At 33.9% G+C, this 20824-nt stretch overlaps 1 protein-coding gene across 2 annotated transcripts in view; it reads left to right on the forward strand.

Annotated features, from left to right (window-relative positions):
• Positions 1-20824, forward strand: part of LOC118197134 (putative methyltransferase DDB_G0268948) — a 34589-nt gene that overhangs the window by 8776 nt on the left and 4989 nt on the right. For both annotated transcript variants that reach the window (XM_035368635.2, XM_035368636.2), the window contains exons 3-5: positions 2658-2874; positions 7039-7136; positions 16719-16856. In XM_035368635.2, the coding sequence (XP_035224526.1) occupies positions 2658-2874; positions 7039-7136; positions 16719-16856 (453 nt within the window). The remainder of the gene's footprint in view (positions 1-2657; positions 2875-7038; positions 7137-16718; positions 16857-20824) is intronic.

A 20824-nucleotide genomic window follows, 5' to 3' on the forward strand; every position in this document is an offset into this window, starting at 1 on the left:
TGACGAAAATGACAACCAATAAAGAAATTCCTTTAGTTACGAGACAACTAATTATCAAATTGGGAGATGAAGGTAAAACTCTTCGTTATATTGGTAAAACCATTGGAAAACCATTTTCTAGTTTGCAAAGGGTTATTCAAAACTATCTTGACATTGGTAGTCTTGTTGTAAAACCAAGATGTGGGAAACCGAAGAAGCTAAGGCAGAGAGAAGAAAGAAAAACTCTTTTACGAATTAAATCTTTTACGAAAATCCTAAATTTTCTGCTGCAAGCATTGCAAAAGACATTTTTTTAACTAACAACAAGGAAATTTCTCCTGAAACTGTACGAAAAGTGCTGCGAAAGGCCGATTATCATGAACGCAAACCTAGGTCTAAGCCATACATTTCCGAGACAAATAGAAAGAAAAGATATACAGTTGCGTACTCCTCCACAGTCACCAGACCTCAATCCAATCGAACATTTGTGGGCAAAATTGGAGAAACGAATTCGAAAATACAATATTACGTCGTGAAATCAGCTAATTAGTAAATTGCAGGAAGAATGGGCGAAATTTACGTCGGATGACACTGAAAAACTAGTTCAGTCAATGCCCAGACGTCTGCAAGCTGTTTTTTGAAGAATAAAGGATATCCTACAAAGTATTGAAGTAATGTAAAAAACTTATATATATATATATATATTTTTTTTTTTGTAGTGCAAGTGTACGCAGACTTATTGGAAGGAATTTCTGAGTTCTTTTGACAAAATATATTTTTGAAAAAATGTAAAAAGTATTACACTGATATTATTTACTTTTTATTTAAGCTTACAATTTTAGCTAATAGAAGAAAAAAATGCAATGATTAAAATACATTTTTCTATGCTTTAAGTGTTTTTTTAATTTCAAATTTAGTCTGTACGCAGACTTTTGTGACTAACTGTATATGATAAATATTTTAGGCTTCTAGTCGCATAAGCAGCTAGTATATTAAAAATTATCACATTTGATCCGACTTGCAACGAAGACATTTTAGAATATGGCGTCTCGGTCGGTGTAGTGGTTAAAGCTGCTGTTTGTCATATCGTTAAGTACGGTGTCATATCCATATCCCGGAGAAGGTTTGGATGTTTGTTGGGTGTATATTTGTCGGCCGCTGATGGGCGCCTGAAGCCCTCCACGAAAGCATCGTCCTTTTAAGCAGGTAGTCCATGAGTACTTTGCCATATTCAAACTACCAACTACTATAGTAATAACTTACTTTTGTATTTATGATATCTACATATACACCTCCGGAATTTGCTCTGAATCACAGTTGCCATACGTATAAATCTAAAGAAATCTTATCGTATCTTCAAAAGAAAATTAACAAATTTTAAAGCCAATTATTAAATATATCTGGTTTCTGAGAAAATATGGATAGCATCCATTGTTGCAAAGGATATATTTTTGAACTCACTATTTTGTATGCTTTTTGGTAGCACAATAAATCCAAAAAAACAATAATAGGAGAAACTGGTTTTTCAGAAATTGCCCATTTGATCATATCTTTGCCCATTCATTATTTTTCCGTCACTGATTCGCAGCACATAAGAAAGGGATATACAGATTTTCAAATATCATGCGAATTTCAATTTTCAAGGAATTTAAATAAGATGAATGAAAGCTCTGTTTCAGATATTGTTCCTTATATCTTGATATTCATTTTCTGGCATTGGTTAATAATCTGTAAAAATAAGACAGTAATATTTTTATTTATATTCTTTCAACTCTAAGGAAAAAAAATCTCACTATGAAAAATATAACAGGTTCTAAAATATTTTTATGAATTATTTTATTTTTCAGTTAAAAAAATTAATCCCTCCAACGACCGAGTGTTAAGACTCCTGAGCTCAACCCAGCTTCAAATCCTGGCTAACGCTTGGTTGCATGGAGGTTTTCGTTATTTCTCCACGTGTAAAGCGAATACAAGGCAGTTTCCATAAAAGGTCCACAAAGAAAGAATCTCACCCCTTATTATAGATAGCCTTAGAATAGTTTGCAGTAATCTAAGTAATCTAAAAATCTCCCAAAGACAAAATACGGACTTTTGTTAAATTTGCAAACAGTTACCATACTAAAAAGGCTAGCTGTTGCATAAACGATACATTTTTAAGGATGAATTATAAACTAATGTAAGAATTCTTATAACGAAATGTAATAAAATCTTGATTATAATAACAATCTCCTTAAGAACAAGCGAATTGAAGATGGAAACCATATGTCTTTTCCTGTTAATTTACAGGATGGTAAATATAAAAAACTAGCTAAATTTTAGACTTTTTTTTTTCTGAATGTCAACGGAAAAAGTAGCAAAACGTGCATTGATTTTAGAAAACTATGAGTGATAACAATGTGAAATAGAACATTCTTTCTGTTTTGTTTTGATGTAGTTTGAATTTTGCCAATGAGATGTTAGAATTCTTAAAATCAAATTATTTTGCTTTGATTTTCAAATAAATTCGTTTTAAAACTAGATTGGGTGCTTGAAAAGATAGAATTAAGACTACGTGCAGTTTACATGTGCCAATTTCATCGCAGACTTCTGAGATACGCCGTTTCATTATTGTTCAGATCTCTTTCTTTTGTCCAGTGAACATTAATTATTACTAACGGTACAATAACAAACGTTCACAGATTGTCTAGAGGAGAAGACTTGCCAGTGAAAGACTTATCAGTTCAATTGCTGACTGCTGGCACATGCTTCCATTGGCTGCATTCGGAATCGTTTTTCGAAGAAGCAAAGAGGGTTCTATTACCAGGAGGCGTACTGGCTATTTACTCAAGTTGGGTCATATACCCCGTTACCGGACACCAAGAAAAAGATGATTTCTTACGTCAGATAACCGACAAGGTAAGAAATAAGATCTTAGACAAAAGTTGTGTTTAAAGCACATTGTTTTTATTTTACTGGAAAGTTAACTAAAATAAAACAAGATAGGATCTTTTTGGTTGCAGAATAACACCTGCCAAAGCATTTTCTACGAAAAGATATATGCGCCAGTATTGCTGCTTATCGGTCCCGCAGTTATATTAATTAAATGGTTTGTCTTATCTCTTATAACAGTATTTTTTTTTCTAAATTATAAGTTGATTACGTAAGTGAATTTTTTCGGTTGAAGAAATAAGTTAGCACATGTCCTTCCACAGAAAATTATTCGGCGCTTGTTATTCTGTAATGGAAAAGAGCCAGCTTCATCTGTTTTTAATTAAACAGTAAGCAGTAATTTTGCGTCTATAGGTCAGACAAGTGAGCAACAACTATTCTAGTCAGCAATTTTTTGAGTACATTTTTAATATTTAATGGATATTAAAAATTTAATGGATGAGAATTTTCCTACTCAAATGTAAATAAAATGCAATGTTTTTAGAAATGGTAACCGGGAATCATAAATTTTTTTTCTGACACGAATACTTTTGCTCTTCCTGCAGCTTTTCGCGTTGCATCTTGAAAATGATAAATATATGGATTTCTTGATCATCTTCGCATATTCTATTAGATGAAAAAAAAAAAAAAAAGAATTACTCACAGTTTGGTGCCATAATGGGTTGCATGTAGCAGAATTTATGTAATCAAATTAACCCATCAACTGTTCAACTTATACGCTAATTTTAAAGATAAAATCTAACAAATGCGAGGAAGTAATACATGTAGCTTCAAACTATGTAAATGTTATTGCACATTTTAAAATTAAAGCTTATATTTCGCCGACACGACGGGATCAATCATGAATCTGCAAAATTATCGTTTCGAGAAAAATTATAAAAAGTTTTTCGCACACTTATTTTGAGAAGTTGTGTCATGATTTCATAACAAATTTGGGTAAAATCTTATATAATATGCATATGTTTCGTTTAGCATTATTTAAACATTTGAAAAATATAACAATGCACGATACAAACCTAAACAACAAAAGATAAATTTGTGACTTTGACTGTAATATTATTTATAATCCAATCGAATTTTAACAATCAAGGTCTTTATAAGAGACTTATAACTTAAGGGGGATTTTTTGCATCAAATTTGCAATGCTTAGTATATCTTATCAAAAGAACGTATTAATCATTAAAACTAAACTGCGTTTAAAAGGAAAGTGATAACGCTATTTTTTATTGAATAATACAAAAAAAGACATCGTGTAAAAAGAATATTAATTAATTATTAGAATTAAACTGTTTTTCGAAATGTGTTTAATTTTTTACAGAAAAATGATTATGTATACTGCAAAAAAAAGGGGGGTCAGTTCTATAAACGCAACGCATTAATTTTATTTTAAATATATTTTGCCCGAGTGGCAACGAGAGTGTATTTTGATGGAAGCCGATTTGAACGGTAATGTTTTTTTTTAAGTGCGCACAGTAATTTGTATTTTCTTTGTACCGTCTCAGTGATATTTAAGTAATGCGAGAATAAAGATTTATTAGCATAAGTGAAGAATATTTTTTAAAGAAAGCAAGCTAAGCTAACAGTTCTATATCTCCCGTTCTACTGGGTCGACTGACGAAATTCAAATTGCATTCTTCATGTCTCGAAAGCGCGACTTAGGATATACATTAGATTTATATTCTAACATTCAACTATTCTAACATAAGTATTTTGACACAAAATCGGACTTTTTTAAAAAAAAACATACAATTTTTTTACATACTTCGATTCTACGACTCAAATTATGCCTAGATATTAAATTTTGTAAAATTTGGTGCGAAATTTACGGATAAATTCAAAAATTTTTCTTGGGACAATTTTTTTCAGTTTTTGCCAAGAATAATTGACTTGGCGAACTTCTTAATATGTGGCAACCAAATTTCCGTTCCCTTCCATTATGCCGGAGCGGAAAAAAAAGGCACCTCGTTCCTACCTTTTTACATTGTGCATGAGCGGGAAAAAAGTCACTTCGTTTCTACTTCCAAATAATTTTAGCAAAGTGTCTAAACTACATTTGACGTTTAATCGCTTTCAACAAATATCCCAAATTTCAAAACGCCCCAATATATTAATTCACGTGTATTTTCGGAAAACTTTAATAAAAAAACTGTAATTTTTTGCAGGTATGCTTAGAAATACGTCTGCTTTAAAAATTTATAGATTATAATTCAAAAATGATTTCGAAAAATTTATAAAAATTGTTAAAAATACAAATTTTAAAAATAAATCATAAAAAATGGGTGAATTTTAGTTGGAATGAACTGTGAAAGAAGAATCAAATAAGTTTAGTATAAAAAGAAAGATTAATAAATATATACCAAACTTAATTAACATTAAGGTGCTAAAATTTTGAGAGCTATTTTTTAAAACCTGCTAGTGCGATTTTTACAAAACTTGGTAGTTTGGCGTAATTTGAGTCGTAGACTCGAAATATGGAAAAAAATTGGTATGCAATTTCAGAAAAAGTCCTATTTTGTGTCAAAATACCTATATTAGAGCAATGCTGTATATAAATATAAAACATATTTTAAATCGCGCTTTCGAGACATGAAAAACGCATGTTGAATTTCGTCAATCGGCTCAGTAGAACGGGATATATACAACTGTCTTTTTTTTTTTTTTTTTTTTTTTTCCCGCAGTATACATTGAAGTCTGAATAATGTCTGCACTGCAATATCCATCTTTCCTTGCCTGTTTTAAAAATACTTGGCTGTCGAGTGGACCAGATCGTCGAGCACTAATAGTTTGATTTGGATTCAAATTCCAGCAAGAAGGCTAACTGCATGAGCGTTTTCTTGGTTTTGTCATGAACTGAGTAAACAACGAGCCAGTTTGTCTTAGAAATTTAGAAAGAAGGCAGTTGGCCATTAAATGCTTTGCCTTGATTGATTATCCCCCCCCCCAAAAAAAAAAACATTAACAATATTACCACTTTTACAATAACTCGTTGAGGAAAAGAAAAACATTGTGTAAAAGAAAGACCGCGGAATCCTTTGTTTTGCTTAGCTGAGCTCATCGTCTTCTCTGAATCAGAAAAGTGCTTTGTTTGAGTTCCGTGCTTGATTTCAAGAACTTGTTTTATTTTGAGGAACAAACACGCTGTTATCTCATCGAAATCTCCCCTTTTGCATAGTCACTGTGCTCATTGTCAGCATTGTCAACGGAAGATCCATGAAAAAGGACATTTTTTTCAACTTGCGTGACCCTCAGGCTACACGATACGCAAGATAACTTGCTGGTACGAGAAAAAAAAAAAAAAAAAACTGCATATTACGTTGTCAGTGGTACTAGCTCGTAATAATCAATGAAAACGAAATCCCTTTAAGTTTCATTTTACGGAAGAAGAAACTAAATGGATATGTGATAACTAAATAAACAATGTGAAAACTTTGATATGTGATAACTAAACGATAAGTTATTTTCAGAACCAGTTCCAGGCCTAGGGAAAACCTTATAGAATGAACCCATTTCCTATAGTCTGTTACTTTAGATTTTAGAATATACACTTCACCCCCATTTCTTTTTCCTTTTGGCTTTCTTCGTAACCATGTTCTTCGTAATGATTTCTGCGGAAGGTATGATGACTTATAATTCGTTGAAAGGTGGCACACGTCATTATGTCAAATGAGGGAGGAGTCGCTGCGACATGTAGTTATATTCTAGAGACTAGACGAGATAAAGTAAGACACTATACGAAAGTAAGCTGTTTGAATATCGGAAAAAAAATGATGGCTGTCTGCCTAAAAGGAGAAATACCTTCACGGAGGACTTTCTGTGTCATCTGCTGGAAATCCAACCCAGAACGAATTAATAACTATCAATTAGTTCTGCCACTGATGAGATTTCAGTAAAAATAATTTTTACATTCATTATTATAAGTCAATATGTAGTTGTTGTCATATAATTTAACATATTTATATAATAATAATATAATTTAACAGATATAATTTAACAGATATAGACAAATAAATAGATACGAAAGAATTTGTTAGTGTTGTATCTGACCCTGCAACATTTTCAATCAACAGTTAGGTGTTTCATAGGATCTATTTTCAATATCTATTCTCATTTCTACATTGAATTCTTTTACAGTTTCTCTATGTGGATTTGAAAAACTATCGCTCGGAAAAGGTGCAGCAACTCTTCGATGAATACAGAAATATTGATTTTCCTTTCGAAGAAGTTACGAGGTAAATTTATTGAAACCATTTAATTCAGTGTATATTTCTTATTATTTGTTCTTTTCTATATAATTAACTTTTGAAAACGCAGTCAACTTAAGTCACTTATTTTTCAATAAACATTATAAATTCCTTAGACAGTTTTAAACTTCTGTACAAAAATGTAAATTAACATCTCGGATAACAATGAAACAAATTTCAAAACTTTTAAAGTGATTACTGCATTTCATATCAAACTAAAATCTAGATAATAATATCGTCAAATGAATTCTTCGACATGTTTATTAAAATTGCTGCAGAAATTCGTTTCTGGCCTACTAGTTTCAAAATTTCAATTTCTATACAATGAGGGAATGTTAGGGACTCTATCCAGCTTAGGCATAAAATCAATGCCCTAGTTTTCCAAATAGTGGACAGTATACCTCGCATAATTATTGCTATCCAGTTCTAGTCAAAATAAAATGCCCTTGTGTTGATCATGCTGTTTGATAAAAGGAATTAAAGCCTTTTTTAATAACCTAAGTAAATGAAACCATTTAGAGTTTCTTGAAAAAAGGTTAGAAATATTGCATTTTTCATTTGTGGCTTGCCATAACATTACGTTTTTAACTAATTTTTGTAATGTTTACGCACAGCAATTTTGCTTCTTTAGGCATCGCAATCATGAAAACAGATAACTCCTTTGTTCGTAATACTCGTATCTTTCGTTAATTAAGATGCCACTTTAAAATCGGTTTTAACGTTTAACTGAAATTGTTATTTTGCAGGAAATGAATTGCTGTTACCACAGCAACCTGAAAACTTCCAGATTTACCCTTTATCGTTTCATATTTAACTACTGTAGATAATCTCAGTCTTAGCCTTGACGCTTTTTAGATTTTTTGAAAATCTATGGAAATTTAAATATCCAAGTGGAATGGAAATTTAAACATCCAGATTACATAACTAGAAACACGGCTGTTACGAATATTAAAAAAATCCAGATACTTGACCGTTTATTCCTTCCCGTAGTGTTGCTAGTGCGATGCAAAGGAAAGAATTTTATTATATTTACGTTTATCGTATTTTATTTCAATACAGAATACACTTTCAACATAGAAACACTTTAACACATAAAATATTTTTATTTCTATTAAATAAAATCTAAAAATATTTGATGTGGACACCATGACTTCTTTCTACAGCCTGTTAAGTTACACACATTTTTTTTATGCACATCTTTCAATTTATTTCCTTGAATTATTCTAACTTAGCTATCTTAGAGGTTAATGGATATCTCCATACAGGTTGAAAATGACATCCAAAGCAATTTTGAAATTAGTTAAATTTTGAAATTGTTCATAAGGAGTATAAAACTTTCCCAGATATTAGTATGGGAACTGGGATACCGCATCCAAAATTAAATTTCGTTATTTGTTTAAAATGACTTTTTCTAAAATTTGACATTGTCAAAACATAAATATTTTCGTCAATTAAGACACTTTTGTAAGTATATGACTACAACCAATGATCGTGGATGTAAAGAAATTAAGACTTTTAAGAGATTTTAAGACCGGTAAAGGCGGGTGGATATGTATATATATATATATATATGTAAAATATAATATATCTACCGTTCTAACAATAAATTAACAATAGCCCTTTAACTCCCGTCTGTCAGGGGCGTAGCTAGAGGGGGGCAAGGGGGGCATCTGTCTCCGGGCGCAGAATCCAAGGGGCGCCAAACTGATGTTACGACATTTTAGAATTAAATGTTTTCCATTCTTGGAAAGCAGTAGGGGGCGCGAAATCTTCAGTTGTCCCTGGGCGCTGAAAACCCTAGCTACGACTCAGCCCGTCGTCTTCGTTCTAAAAATAGCAAAGCGATAAATTTTCTAATATAATAATCTTTACTTCTTGTATTCTCAGAAGCGATCCGTCATCTGATCTCTATTGCCCAGTTACTCCTGGAAATGCGTTCAAATCTTAACCCAGCATCCGATTGTTAATCCGTTATGTATCTGAAATTTAATTAAACATTCTTGTGATGTGATCCGAAATGTAATCAGTTCTTGCTATAAAAGTCTTTGCTGCTCAATCTCACTGTCTCCACCCATGCGACGATGTTTTCAACAGAAACTTTAAATAAAGTGGATTTATTTCTCACTAAGACGTACCCCGCAGGGTAAATAACTTCTGAGTAAAAGTCCTCAGGACTATATACTCATTGATACCTCAATTCATACCAATTCATACCAATCTCACTGTCTCGCCTTGTTTGATGACGCCACATTCAGTCAGTTTTCTACGGCTAACGGTTTCTTCAACATTACTTATCTTTTGCCCTTGGATCTGATACATCAAAATGTATCTATATGGCCACAAAAAACAAGTTATTGGCTTATGGCATTTCAACTCTTAACGTACTGGTTACTAATCTCAGCAATACTCCCAGTAGTAGCACGACAGAAGAAATGTTTATTACGATATACAATCTCTCACTGTCTTGCAAATTTCAACATTCTGCATATCTAAATTTACACAGACTTTTAGATATGCAGAATGTATTAGAAACTGAATTTCAAGATTTAAAGACCGCAGTGCTCAATTCATTCGCTGATAAGAACTTTGTGAATTTACGAATTTAGCTAGGAACTCCCGACTTTGCCAAAATAACTGCCCCGCCTCCGATCGTAAGGTGCGATTGCACCATAATTCAAAAAATTACTGTGATTGGCCTTAGGGTAATAAACTAAATCAACTAGTAAAACCTCATAGTAGTTGAAGCTAGTAGCAAAGTCATGATCTCTGATTTCACTCTGTTTCGGCCCGCAGCATGTGACTTTAATTTTAAAAATGAGTTTTCAAGGTTATTTTTCAATTTACGTAAATTATGAAAGCGAAATTTCAACATTAAATGAATTTATTTAAATAACTCAAGTATCTGCAGTTAAATTTGTACAAAATTTTGCCTTGAACATTAATTCACTCTCTATTTCTGAAAGATACTTTCCTACTAGCTGGTTCACGTCACGTGACCAAGACATCGTAAGTTTCAATATTCTGCATTTCTAAAAGACTGTAAATAGTGTATATATGAATTAGAGGCTGAATTTCAACACTGTAAAAAACCGCAATGCTCAAATTCACTCGCTGATAACAACTTTGTGAATTTTTAGTGGAACATAATTTAATGTTTCTATATAATTATTAACGTTTCCTAAGTGGCAACATAATGTAATGTTTTGAATAGTTATTAAGATTCGCCGTGTGGCAACAACGGTCGAGCTAAAAACGTCGTTACTTTTAGTGTTCCTTGATAAGCGTTGCGTAAGCTTTATTTCTTAAAAGTTTGTTATATTTTTACGTAAAAAATAAGTAACATGTTGCAAACAAGACTGGGAATTGTAAAAATAAATATACTGTATCTTTTAAAACCAAAATAAGCATTTATTCCATTTATGAAATGCTCTGGCTGACCAGTTTCGATTTCGCTTATTCATCAAATCCACAAATTTACGAACTTAGCTTTGAATTCTTGACTTTGCAAAATAACAGCGCCACCTCTCGGTGTGAAGTGCGATTGCACCATATTTCAAAAAATTACCCTGGTTAGACTTAGGCTAATAAAATAAATCGACTAGTAAAAACTCGCAGTAGTTGAAACTAGTAGCAAAATGATGATCCGTGGTCTCACTCTCTTAGTAGTTTCAATACCATTGTCACTTGCAGCGCGCACATTTCGGCTGCCATATTGAGCCGTTCTCGTCTGTGGACCTTGAGCGGAAAAAGAGAATCTGTACATTTTATCTTGCAACCCATTCTTTTACATGCCTCGCCTGCTTAGAGTGTTGCCTCTAAATCAGACCTCAATAAACTGCAAGTTTTTTAAAACACCTTCTTACGCCGTATCTAGGCGAATGGACTGGCTACATGTTGATTTTCGTGCTTTTCTCAAGTGTAACGTTAGTACAAGCTAGTTTCTCTCAGAATGCCCGCCACGAAAGCATTCCTCCTCTTGGCAGATAGATTTCGGGGCTTTGCTGTATTCAAATAATCTTACCAGCAACCTTTTCTTCAGGAATTAATGCCTGACAAATCCACCTCCCTTCTCTCCATTAAAATTTAGACCCAGACCCAGCTTCACTTTTTTGGATGTAAGATTTGTCACCCTTTACGGTGCACCTTAAGCAACGTTCTTGGTGATGTGCTGACTAAATGGCCGAGGAATTTTCTCATCAACTGTATTAAATTGCAAATATCCGGCGATTTGAAACAACAACTTTTTAAGATAAATTGCTCATATTTACATTTTTCGTGAGAAAAATGACTGAAACTGCCCTGCAACCAAACCGTTAGTCTTGATCTGAACCTACTTCAAAGGACCTGTAGTCAGCGATTTTAGTGCTCAACCATCAGCGGTCTTCCATTTCTGAAACATATTTATTTCTCTAACTGTTTCTGGTACAAAATATATTACTGCTTTGATCGTTTTTTATTGCATCTTGTCGATGTATCCAACTTTCCGCCCTCGTATTTAATTATCAAGTAAAATATTTACTGTTTATAAAGTGTAAAAATAACCTTAACATCAAACCTCTTTCCACATTAAAATAGTTTCTAGAATATCTTGTATTCCGAATAAATCACTAATAAAAGTGCTCAATATTTTTCATCTAATAAGCTGAAATTTCCATCAGTTCTATTTAACTTTTCATTTTAACTTAATGTGTCTTGAAAGTCAAAATATATTGTCGCGTGCGTTTGGGTTTACAATAGATTGAATAGACATAGAACCAATGACAGCTTGATAAAATTTATTTTACGGAAGGAAACATTTTATAATTGTAGAATATCCCACAAAAATAATGATATAGCTCTTCTCACTACTACAGAGCACAATCAGTAGTTGCACTTCAAATTATTAAGAACGTTAAGCACAACCAATGAAAAGCGCATCGAAATGGCGAAATTCTTACGCATATCTCAATACATTTTCAGCTCTGAGCTAACAGCTGCGAAACCGATGTTCTCTCCGGTCTTCTAAAGTTTTTCTGCAGCAGCCGAGAAATCTCTAGTACACTTTCCTTTTCTTGAAATTACTAGAAGGCATATGAGGCCTGGATATGGTTAGTTACACATAAGGATCAATTACAGTTATTCAATCTCAGTATCAATTAGATATACAGGGATACGATCGAAATTTCTTCCGAATCGAATACGATCGAACTTCTCTCCAAATTTGGAGACTAAAATTAGTCGCCAAAACTGTCGCCAGTTTGGCGATATTTCGCTAATTTAGCGAGATAGCCATTTACTTTAAAGTTATACAAACTGCCTCCTGTAATCTTATTTTTCTGGCAGAGCTTCGTCTCTTTTAAGTCTTTCATGTTACATTATACAAAAAATGCTACAATTTCACGTATAATTTCACTAAAACTATTGACATATATACAAAATTCATAACACTATATTTTGTTTGTTTCGTTGCATGAATTGATCAGCTTAAATACTTTTTAAAATTTTTGAAAATTCTGAAAGCTATCAAATAGCGCCTAATCTCTTTATTATTTTATAATTATTAATTTATTTACCTACAGGATATTAGCGGCTAATTCTTTTATTATTATACAGCGCCACCAGTGGCCGAATGGTTAAGACCACTGCATACTGGCAGTTTGACCTGGTTTGGGATCGATCCGAGGATAACTGGCTCGCTTCATGATCAGATTTTGTGATTTTCCCTATGAGTTAACTGAATACCAGCAAGTTTCTCCCAAAGTCTTCCACGAAGGGTCTTTTTAAGCAGATAGCCCTCGTATCTTTGCCATATTTAAAATGTTTCACTATGACGCATTCCTAGATGAGTATATTCATATATATTTTTTGACAAAAGGGGAAAATTCAAGGCTGAAAGACATTCTTCATCAGACCGTTATCCGACAGAAAAACACAGGACAACTGCAAATTTGACGAAACGTCTCAGTTCAGTGGAGAAAGAATTGCAACTTTCAGGAAACGAAGATGAAGGATGCCTTCTAACTACAACGCAAGGGAAGAAAATTACCTTTCTCTTAAGAAATATTACATTTTGAAAAAATGCCACTGAGTCGAAGCCATCAACATCGAAATAGCTCCATTTTAATATAGCATTTTTATTAGCCCAAAAGGGTGTTACTTGATTTTGCATCATTCACCATAAGCGTCTGTATCGCTTTTCAAATTGTTGCCACCAAATATTATCGCCCTATATTATTTTTTTGAAAGAAATTTTAAATATTCTGCATGGATGTATGTATATTCCTCGCATTGTGAGAAAAAGACGATATCTGAGGCCATCTAATTCTGAATAACGGAGTCATCCACCCGAAAATGGGCACTTGGAATCCTAATTATGAATTTCGAATTTTATATTTCATATTTTGTAAAACTTTAATGAATTCCTGATTAACAAATTCGACTATCTGAAAACGAGCGCTGACAACACTATGGAGTAAAACATTTTTATCTGCAGCGCGTGAGACTGCATGCCGGAAATTCTAAAACTATGCTGTTTTTAAGTATTTTGTGATTTTGCTGTGGAATTGAATTTTATGTGGCGTAAGTGCGAAGAATGTCATATTTAATAAATAAAATTAATATCCAAAATGTTAATAATAAAAAAGACAACAATTTTTTTGCAAGTTTATGAGGTATTTTCTCGCTCCTTTCTGCATGTCTTCGTGGTGCAATGGTAGCACGCTCGGCGCGTAATTGAGAGGTCCAGGTTCGAGTCCCGGCGAAGGCACTGCTCATTTTTCATGTCTTTTACTTCAAAGAAGCCAAATGTCTCTGGCGCCCGAAGTAAAAGGTGGTGAATGATGATTCTTCACTACCAGGTTTCGGCCAACGGGTGCCTTAACTCCTAGTCGCCAAAGGGGAAGTATATGAGATATTTTCTCCCTCCTTTCTTCGTGCCTTCTTGGTGTAACGGTAGCACATTGGGCGCGTATTCGAGAAGTCCAGGCTTGAGTCCTGGCAAAGGCATTGCTCCTTTTTCATATTTTTTGCTTCAAAAAAAATCATAATGACTCTACAAGCTATCTTACTTAGAAAACTGAACATTGGTATGATAAACTGAGAAGAGACAAAAAAATCTGAAAGATTTCAGATTTTATATTACGTCTAAAGGCGCGTTTTTCCTTCCCCAAAAGGTTACAAAAGCCTAAGAGGGTGTTTTTATACACACGCACACACGTTTTGAGATCCGTTGGGTACGTCCCTTAGGAATAAATATATTTAGTAATAACATAACTAGGATTTCCGACAGACAGTCTCGCGCGCTAGCGATAAAAATATTTTATTTCGTACAGTTTAACTACTGCTCGCTTTGAAATTGTCGAGTTTTTTAGTCAAACATTCGGTTAAATGTTCATAAAATATGAAATAGACAATAAAACAAATTCCAACTTCGGGCTTCCAAGTGCCCATGTTCGGATGGAGGACTATGCTATTCAAAATTTGATTATTCTAGGTACAGTTTGTTTTTTCGTAATGCATACATATATTCCCTAGATTCTTCCTTACTTGATTTCTTTAAATATAATATAATACAGGACGATAACATGTGGTGGTAACAATCTGAAAAGTGTTTCAACACTTTGTGTGATTGGACGCTTTTAGTGATTGTCGTTTCGAGATTAATAGCCATTCTGGGCTAAAAACATATGCCAACACTCAACAGCACATCGCTAATTCTAAACACATGCTGCTATGCTGCTTTTAAAATTTTTTCTGTTGAAGTTTTTTCTGTTGTTGTATTGTACATAGCTTACGTGCGAAGAAAAGGGTGCTTAATAATAATTGCAAAAGGACAGAAAGAAAGAGAGTTAGTAGGAGTGAGTGCAACAACAGACTGGTAGCCTGCGAGCTCATCGAGAGCGTAAAAAACTTTAGCAAATCCTTTCGGGCAATTATTAAAATCAGATCTATTACAAATTATATTTTTATTATTCCGTCTCTAAATCATTGAAATTACATTTTTATTAAATATTTTTCTTCCAAAAAGGCTTTTTTAGCTCTTGATCCGATTTAACCGAAGGCCATATGTATGTATGTAAAGCTCTCAATCCAGCCATTGCGTAATTTGGGGGGTATTACTGTATAGTGGCTCATGGTTAAGATTACATCCTGTACTTAAACTAAGCCGTTTTACATTCAATTTGCATAAACCTCTTATCTGAGTAAGTATCATGTCGAGTCAAGAATAATAGGATAAAAATTAACATAAAATGAACTTTTATAAAATTAGAAGCATAAATGTCGCAAACTAACATTATTTCTCCATAGAAACCTTAAATAAATTACAGTAATATATTTAATTTCTTCCTTTTTAATAACAGGAAATGAAACTACAGTCAAAAGTCGTTAATTCGGACACCCATAATCCGGAATGATCTATAATCCGGACCTCAAAGCTTCAAACTTTCTGCTCATGCGTCGCGTTGACGCATGCGCGTAAGGCCTTTACGGCTGAGAATATACTTGTGCGCGTGCACAAAATACGTTTACGAATGCGCGTTTAATGTATAACGAACTATATAAGCTAAGCTAAAATTATTTAATTATCTATTTCAGTTAATGTTGCAGATTGCGTTGTTCCTTAATCTTCGAATTGGATCCGGCTTATTATTTTTTGCAGACTGTTAGAGTAATTTTATAAAAGTAAGCTTGAACTTTCGATTATGTCAAACAGAATTTCTGATATATATTTATTAATATGTAAACGATGTACAAAGCGAAAGTATGTTTCGAAGTTCATTAAACAAAAAGTGGAATTGCTACAAAAAATGGATAAAGGCATATCCTTTGTTTATCTAAACTTTAACGTTTGTTTATCTAAACTTTGTTTATCTTTAACGCCGCGGTGCACAATGAATTGGAAGTTGATCTGTCAGCACTATCCTTATCTTCAGGGCAGATGTTTCTATTTTATTTGGCTTATAATTCCTTATTAAATGTAGTATTTCATCTCTATGTACTCCATCTTTGATATGATTTAAATCAAATTCCTCGTCATTATAATTCGCTTCCGATAGCGAAGAAAGTAACAGAGGTTATTGAAAAAGAAAAAATTTCAATTGACAAATTAGTCGGTATTCTCGACACAGCAATTATAGGACTTGAACAGCGGAACTTTGTAACTGAACAAGAAATTATGTCTGTTTAAAGAATTAAAGAGAATGTATTATCACATAAAAAACGAAGCAACTTAAACAACTTACATTGAAAGAAATGTTTAATAAAGTAAACAAATAAATATTAAACTTTTTTTTTGTAAATTTTGATACCCTTTAGATCATAATTGTTCTTTATTTCATAAATTACGGTTTAATATTTTTAATTTTATAATTTCTGCATGCCATCTTACCAGATTTAAACTGATGATCTATAATCCGGAAAAATCGATAATCCGGAATCGCCGAAGTCCCCACGAGTCCGGATTAACGACTTTTGACTGTATTATGTAAAACCGATATTTTAAATAATTAAAGCGTTTTCTTCCGCAATTTTAAGTATAATACATTAAGTATGATGTAACGTGTATGTAATTAATGAATATGTTATTCATAGGCACAGGAATATTAGTCAAAAATATATTGGCACCGCAGCAGATGCCTGTGGATATATTAGATCTATGTCAACTTTCCAGAACTTCAGATCTTCTAATCCAGAAGCGGCTGAGCAGTTAATGCAAAATTATCAAAACAAGTAAGTATTCATATTTTAAATATCAGTGAAAGATTAGAGTAAGTTAATATACTTACAGATGATGCAGTTGAAAAAGAAACAAGGCTGGCAGGTAAAACTTAAGAAAGTGTATTAAAAACGGTATCTACAAAATTACATGGTTGTTAAAATGAAGCTCCTTATCCAACTTTTATTTTCGCAACCGTAGGCTGTAAACGTTTACTTCTAATTATAAAGATGTTTTAAAAGGATACAAATAGTCATGTTTTCACATTTTTTCAATTCATAAAAATCAGTTTTATAAAAATTTCCTTCTATCCCTGTACTTCAGCGATCCATCGTCGAACTCGTTCATGTTTGGGTGTAGTACATCTATCTACCTGCGAACAAAATACATGACTATGTGCATGTAAAGTGCGCAATGAGCAAATGCATCAGTAAACACAGGTGGTTTTCAGCAGTGTTTCACCAGTGGTGCCACAAGTGTTACCATTTGTTACCAGTAATGTGTGAAACATCGGAATTCTATAGAATAAAATATGAGAATTATGCATTTTCTGTAGGCATAAACACTAGACATTCTATAGAATGACAAATGCTATTTAGGCAAAATATATGAAAAGGTCAAAAAGCTATTAGTCAAAAGACATGTCCACAAAAATACAACTATTATTAAAAAAAAATAATAGAGTGCTGTTAAAAAATTTTTATTCAATGAAAAATGAGAGCTGTATAAAACAAAATTTGTGGTTTTCTTATGAAAGATAACAATATATAAAAATGGATGAAAGCTATTGATATAGGGAATGAGTTTATTAAATGTATGGATTATGAATGGAATATATGAATATTAGAAACGAATGGAAAATATATTTCATACTATGGTCGATTTTGTCATTTGGCATTTTTTAGAATGCCTATAAATATGTGAAATGTTAACAGTTTCATACATTTTTGGTATTATATAAAATTTCGGCTTTCGTCCATTGCTGTTAATTTATACGTTGAAATGGCAGGTCTAATATACTTATTAATCAAACAATCCTTGAATGGCAATGCTCCCCTTCGATGGAATCGAACGAACTTTTCCAAAATATTTCATGACATTAGGTTTCGGAAATATATTGTAAATCCTAAATTTCGGAAATAATTTTAATGAAAAGTAATTGTTTTCATGACTTTCGTAAGTTTACCTGTTAAAATTCTTAATCGTTTGAGCGTTTAAGACTTTTTTTTACACTGCTAAGGAGGATTACTGACCGGGAACAAGACTTTGCAGTATGATGTCCACCCTGCAGAAGCCATAACAGCATTTATTGAGTCTAATTTTTTTTTTTTTAATTATAGAGTCGCTATTTTGAATACATATGACATTCTTGATTGCATAGATTAAAAAAAATACTTAGAAGTACAAAGCTGCATTGATACAAAACTGGTAAGGGTAAAACAAAAGCAGTAAAATTCAAGACTAACAATGGAATTTCAAGCCTGCAGTTATACATCACACTGACTTACTATTATACAATTATACACTTACTATAATTCCGCGTGTTGCGTGCGTACGGGTTCGTTATGAAATGAATGCACAAGTCCGATGAAAAATGAACAAAAATTTATTATTATCACAACAGAAATGCTTAAATTTTCTCAAATTATCATGCAGTATCACAATATCTCACAGTATTTATCTTTTAACTACTTAAATGTACAATAGAACGTAATTCAAAACAGCTAAAAAACGCTAATCCGCGAATTCGCTATAATCAACAACGGCAGTTTTCTAAACAACAACAAACTAAGCAACTCCTACAAACTGAGATGTTTTCCTCCTTTTATAAGATTTTAAAATCACGCGCTAGAATTTTCCAGCACTTTCTCGAAATCAAAAAGAGATATTTATTTATTTAACCCACGCGCTCTTGTATTTTTAATTTTTCCGGCTTAGCTTTTTTTTAATATTTGTCACGCGCTGCACTGCGCGAGAAATAAAACCATTTAATTTATAAATGAACTAACATTAGCTTTTTAAATACCAAATTCGTAACACTGCCCCCTTCCCAAGGACTGCACGTCCCGGGCAGTACAATCCCTGGACAGGAAGCTAAACTTACAACTGTGGCATAAATGCAAATGAGGCATAAACATTATATTACAATATCAAACAATATAAACAATAAATGCAATAACTAACTTAAACAAATCAAATACTAAATACAAAACAAATACTAAATACAAATCAAATACTAAATACACATTTATAAACAAAAAGGACCATGGTCTGATACTATTTACAATTATTTACATTACGTACTATGGCCATAGTAATAAGCTAACCTGTCGTAAGAGTTCGAAGACTCGCGGATCCGAACCACGACGTCATTCGTGTTCAGCACTGTACTACATGGATCATCCGAAGGTGACTGTAGTCTAGGACTGAGTCCTTTTCGTTGAATCGGGTTCCACAACCACACCTTGTCTCCTTTGTTGGATCTCTGTCTAGTAGCTCTTGTGTGGCATCTGGTCTTCATTTTCTCCGTCGCCAAGTTGACTCGCTTTCGTGCAGAACGGTGCATCCCCTCAAACCGGGCCTGGGCATCTTGGATGTGTTCCTCAGGCGATGAAGGCGCATCCGTAGGGCGACTAAACAGGCGGTCACAAGGCAGACGAAGGTCTCGACCGAAGAGCTTCTGGGATGGAGAATAGCTGGTAGTCTTGAGTTTCTTTTCGACCCTGGTATGATTTCGGCAGCTTCCCGAGCTCGATCTTTCGGACAAGGCGTCGACATTTCCAGGCGAGGATCCCTTTTGAGGATGGATAGTCATGCCATCAGATGCTGAAAGCAGCTTATCGTTTTTGAAATCTAAGGAAAAATTGTATTTCCTTAAAAAGTCCAATCCGAGTATGCATGGATCTGTAATATCCGCCACATATGCCGTGTGATGGTAGGCGGCACTTCCAAACGTGATGTTTACGTTTAACTTCCCAGTTATGTCGATCTTGTCACCAGACACAGTCTGAAGGGTAACACAGGATGGCGTCCAAATAAGTTTATCTTTAAACTGTTCAGCTAAATCTTTCCTAATGATGGTAACATTAGCTCCTGTGTCAATGATCATATTGCAAGGAACTCCATCGATATTCCCATTGATGGACAGTCCGTTATTGTTGCCACTCACTATAGAGATCTTAAGCGCTTTAAAACAGGGTTTTTCATTATCTGGCAACCTCCGTTCCTTGATATGGTCATTAATTTGTTTCCTGCGTCGTTGCTCAGAAATTGTCTCAATTTTCGTACCCTGGGGTGTTCTGCAATTCTTTCGTACGTGGCCTTCAGCTCCACAGTTCCAGCACTTTGGTTTCTTGTCAGTCCTTTTCCTTGCCGTGGCATTTAATTGTCTGTTTAAATCGTATGCCTTATTTTCCGTTCTCTGGGGAGTTCTGCAGTTCCTTCGTAGGTGGCCTTCAACACCGCAATTCCAGCACTTTAGGGTCGGTTTTGTTTCACCACTATTCCGTCTTAAAGCATTCACTGGTCTTGTCAACTCATCCGTTTTATTATCCGTGCCCTGGGGTGTTCTGCAATGCCGTCGTAGGTGACCTTCAGAACCACATCTCCAACATCTTACAGCCACTTTGTTCTCACTGCTACTCCGTATCAAAGCATCGACTTGTCTGGATAAATCATCTAAACGAGCCATCAATTGGTCCCCTGGGTCGTGGACTCGCACAGCTCTGACTCGGTAGCTATCCCTAAGAGTTGCTTGCTGGGCTGCCTCAAATTTCATGGCATACACTAAAGCGCTTTTCAGATCTTTAACATCCGCCATTCGCAGTGCTTTCTGTATTTCAGGGTCCCGGATGCCATCGATGAAATATTGCAGGGACAGGATTTCCCTTGTTTCTGTCGGGCACTCCGAAAAGGCGTGATGTGACAGCCTTTCAACATCCGTGGCGAGCTCCTGAAGTGATTCGGTGGGCTTCTGTTGACG

This window comes from Stegodyphus dumicola, chromosome 4, assembly GCF_044657685.1.
Source record: "Stegodyphus dumicola isolate Sdum_Otavi_A_Nest chromosome 4, ASM4465768v1".
In the NCBI taxonomy this organism is placed as follows: domain Eukaryota; kingdom Metazoa; phylum Arthropoda; class Arachnida; order Araneae; family Eresidae; genus Stegodyphus; species Stegodyphus dumicola.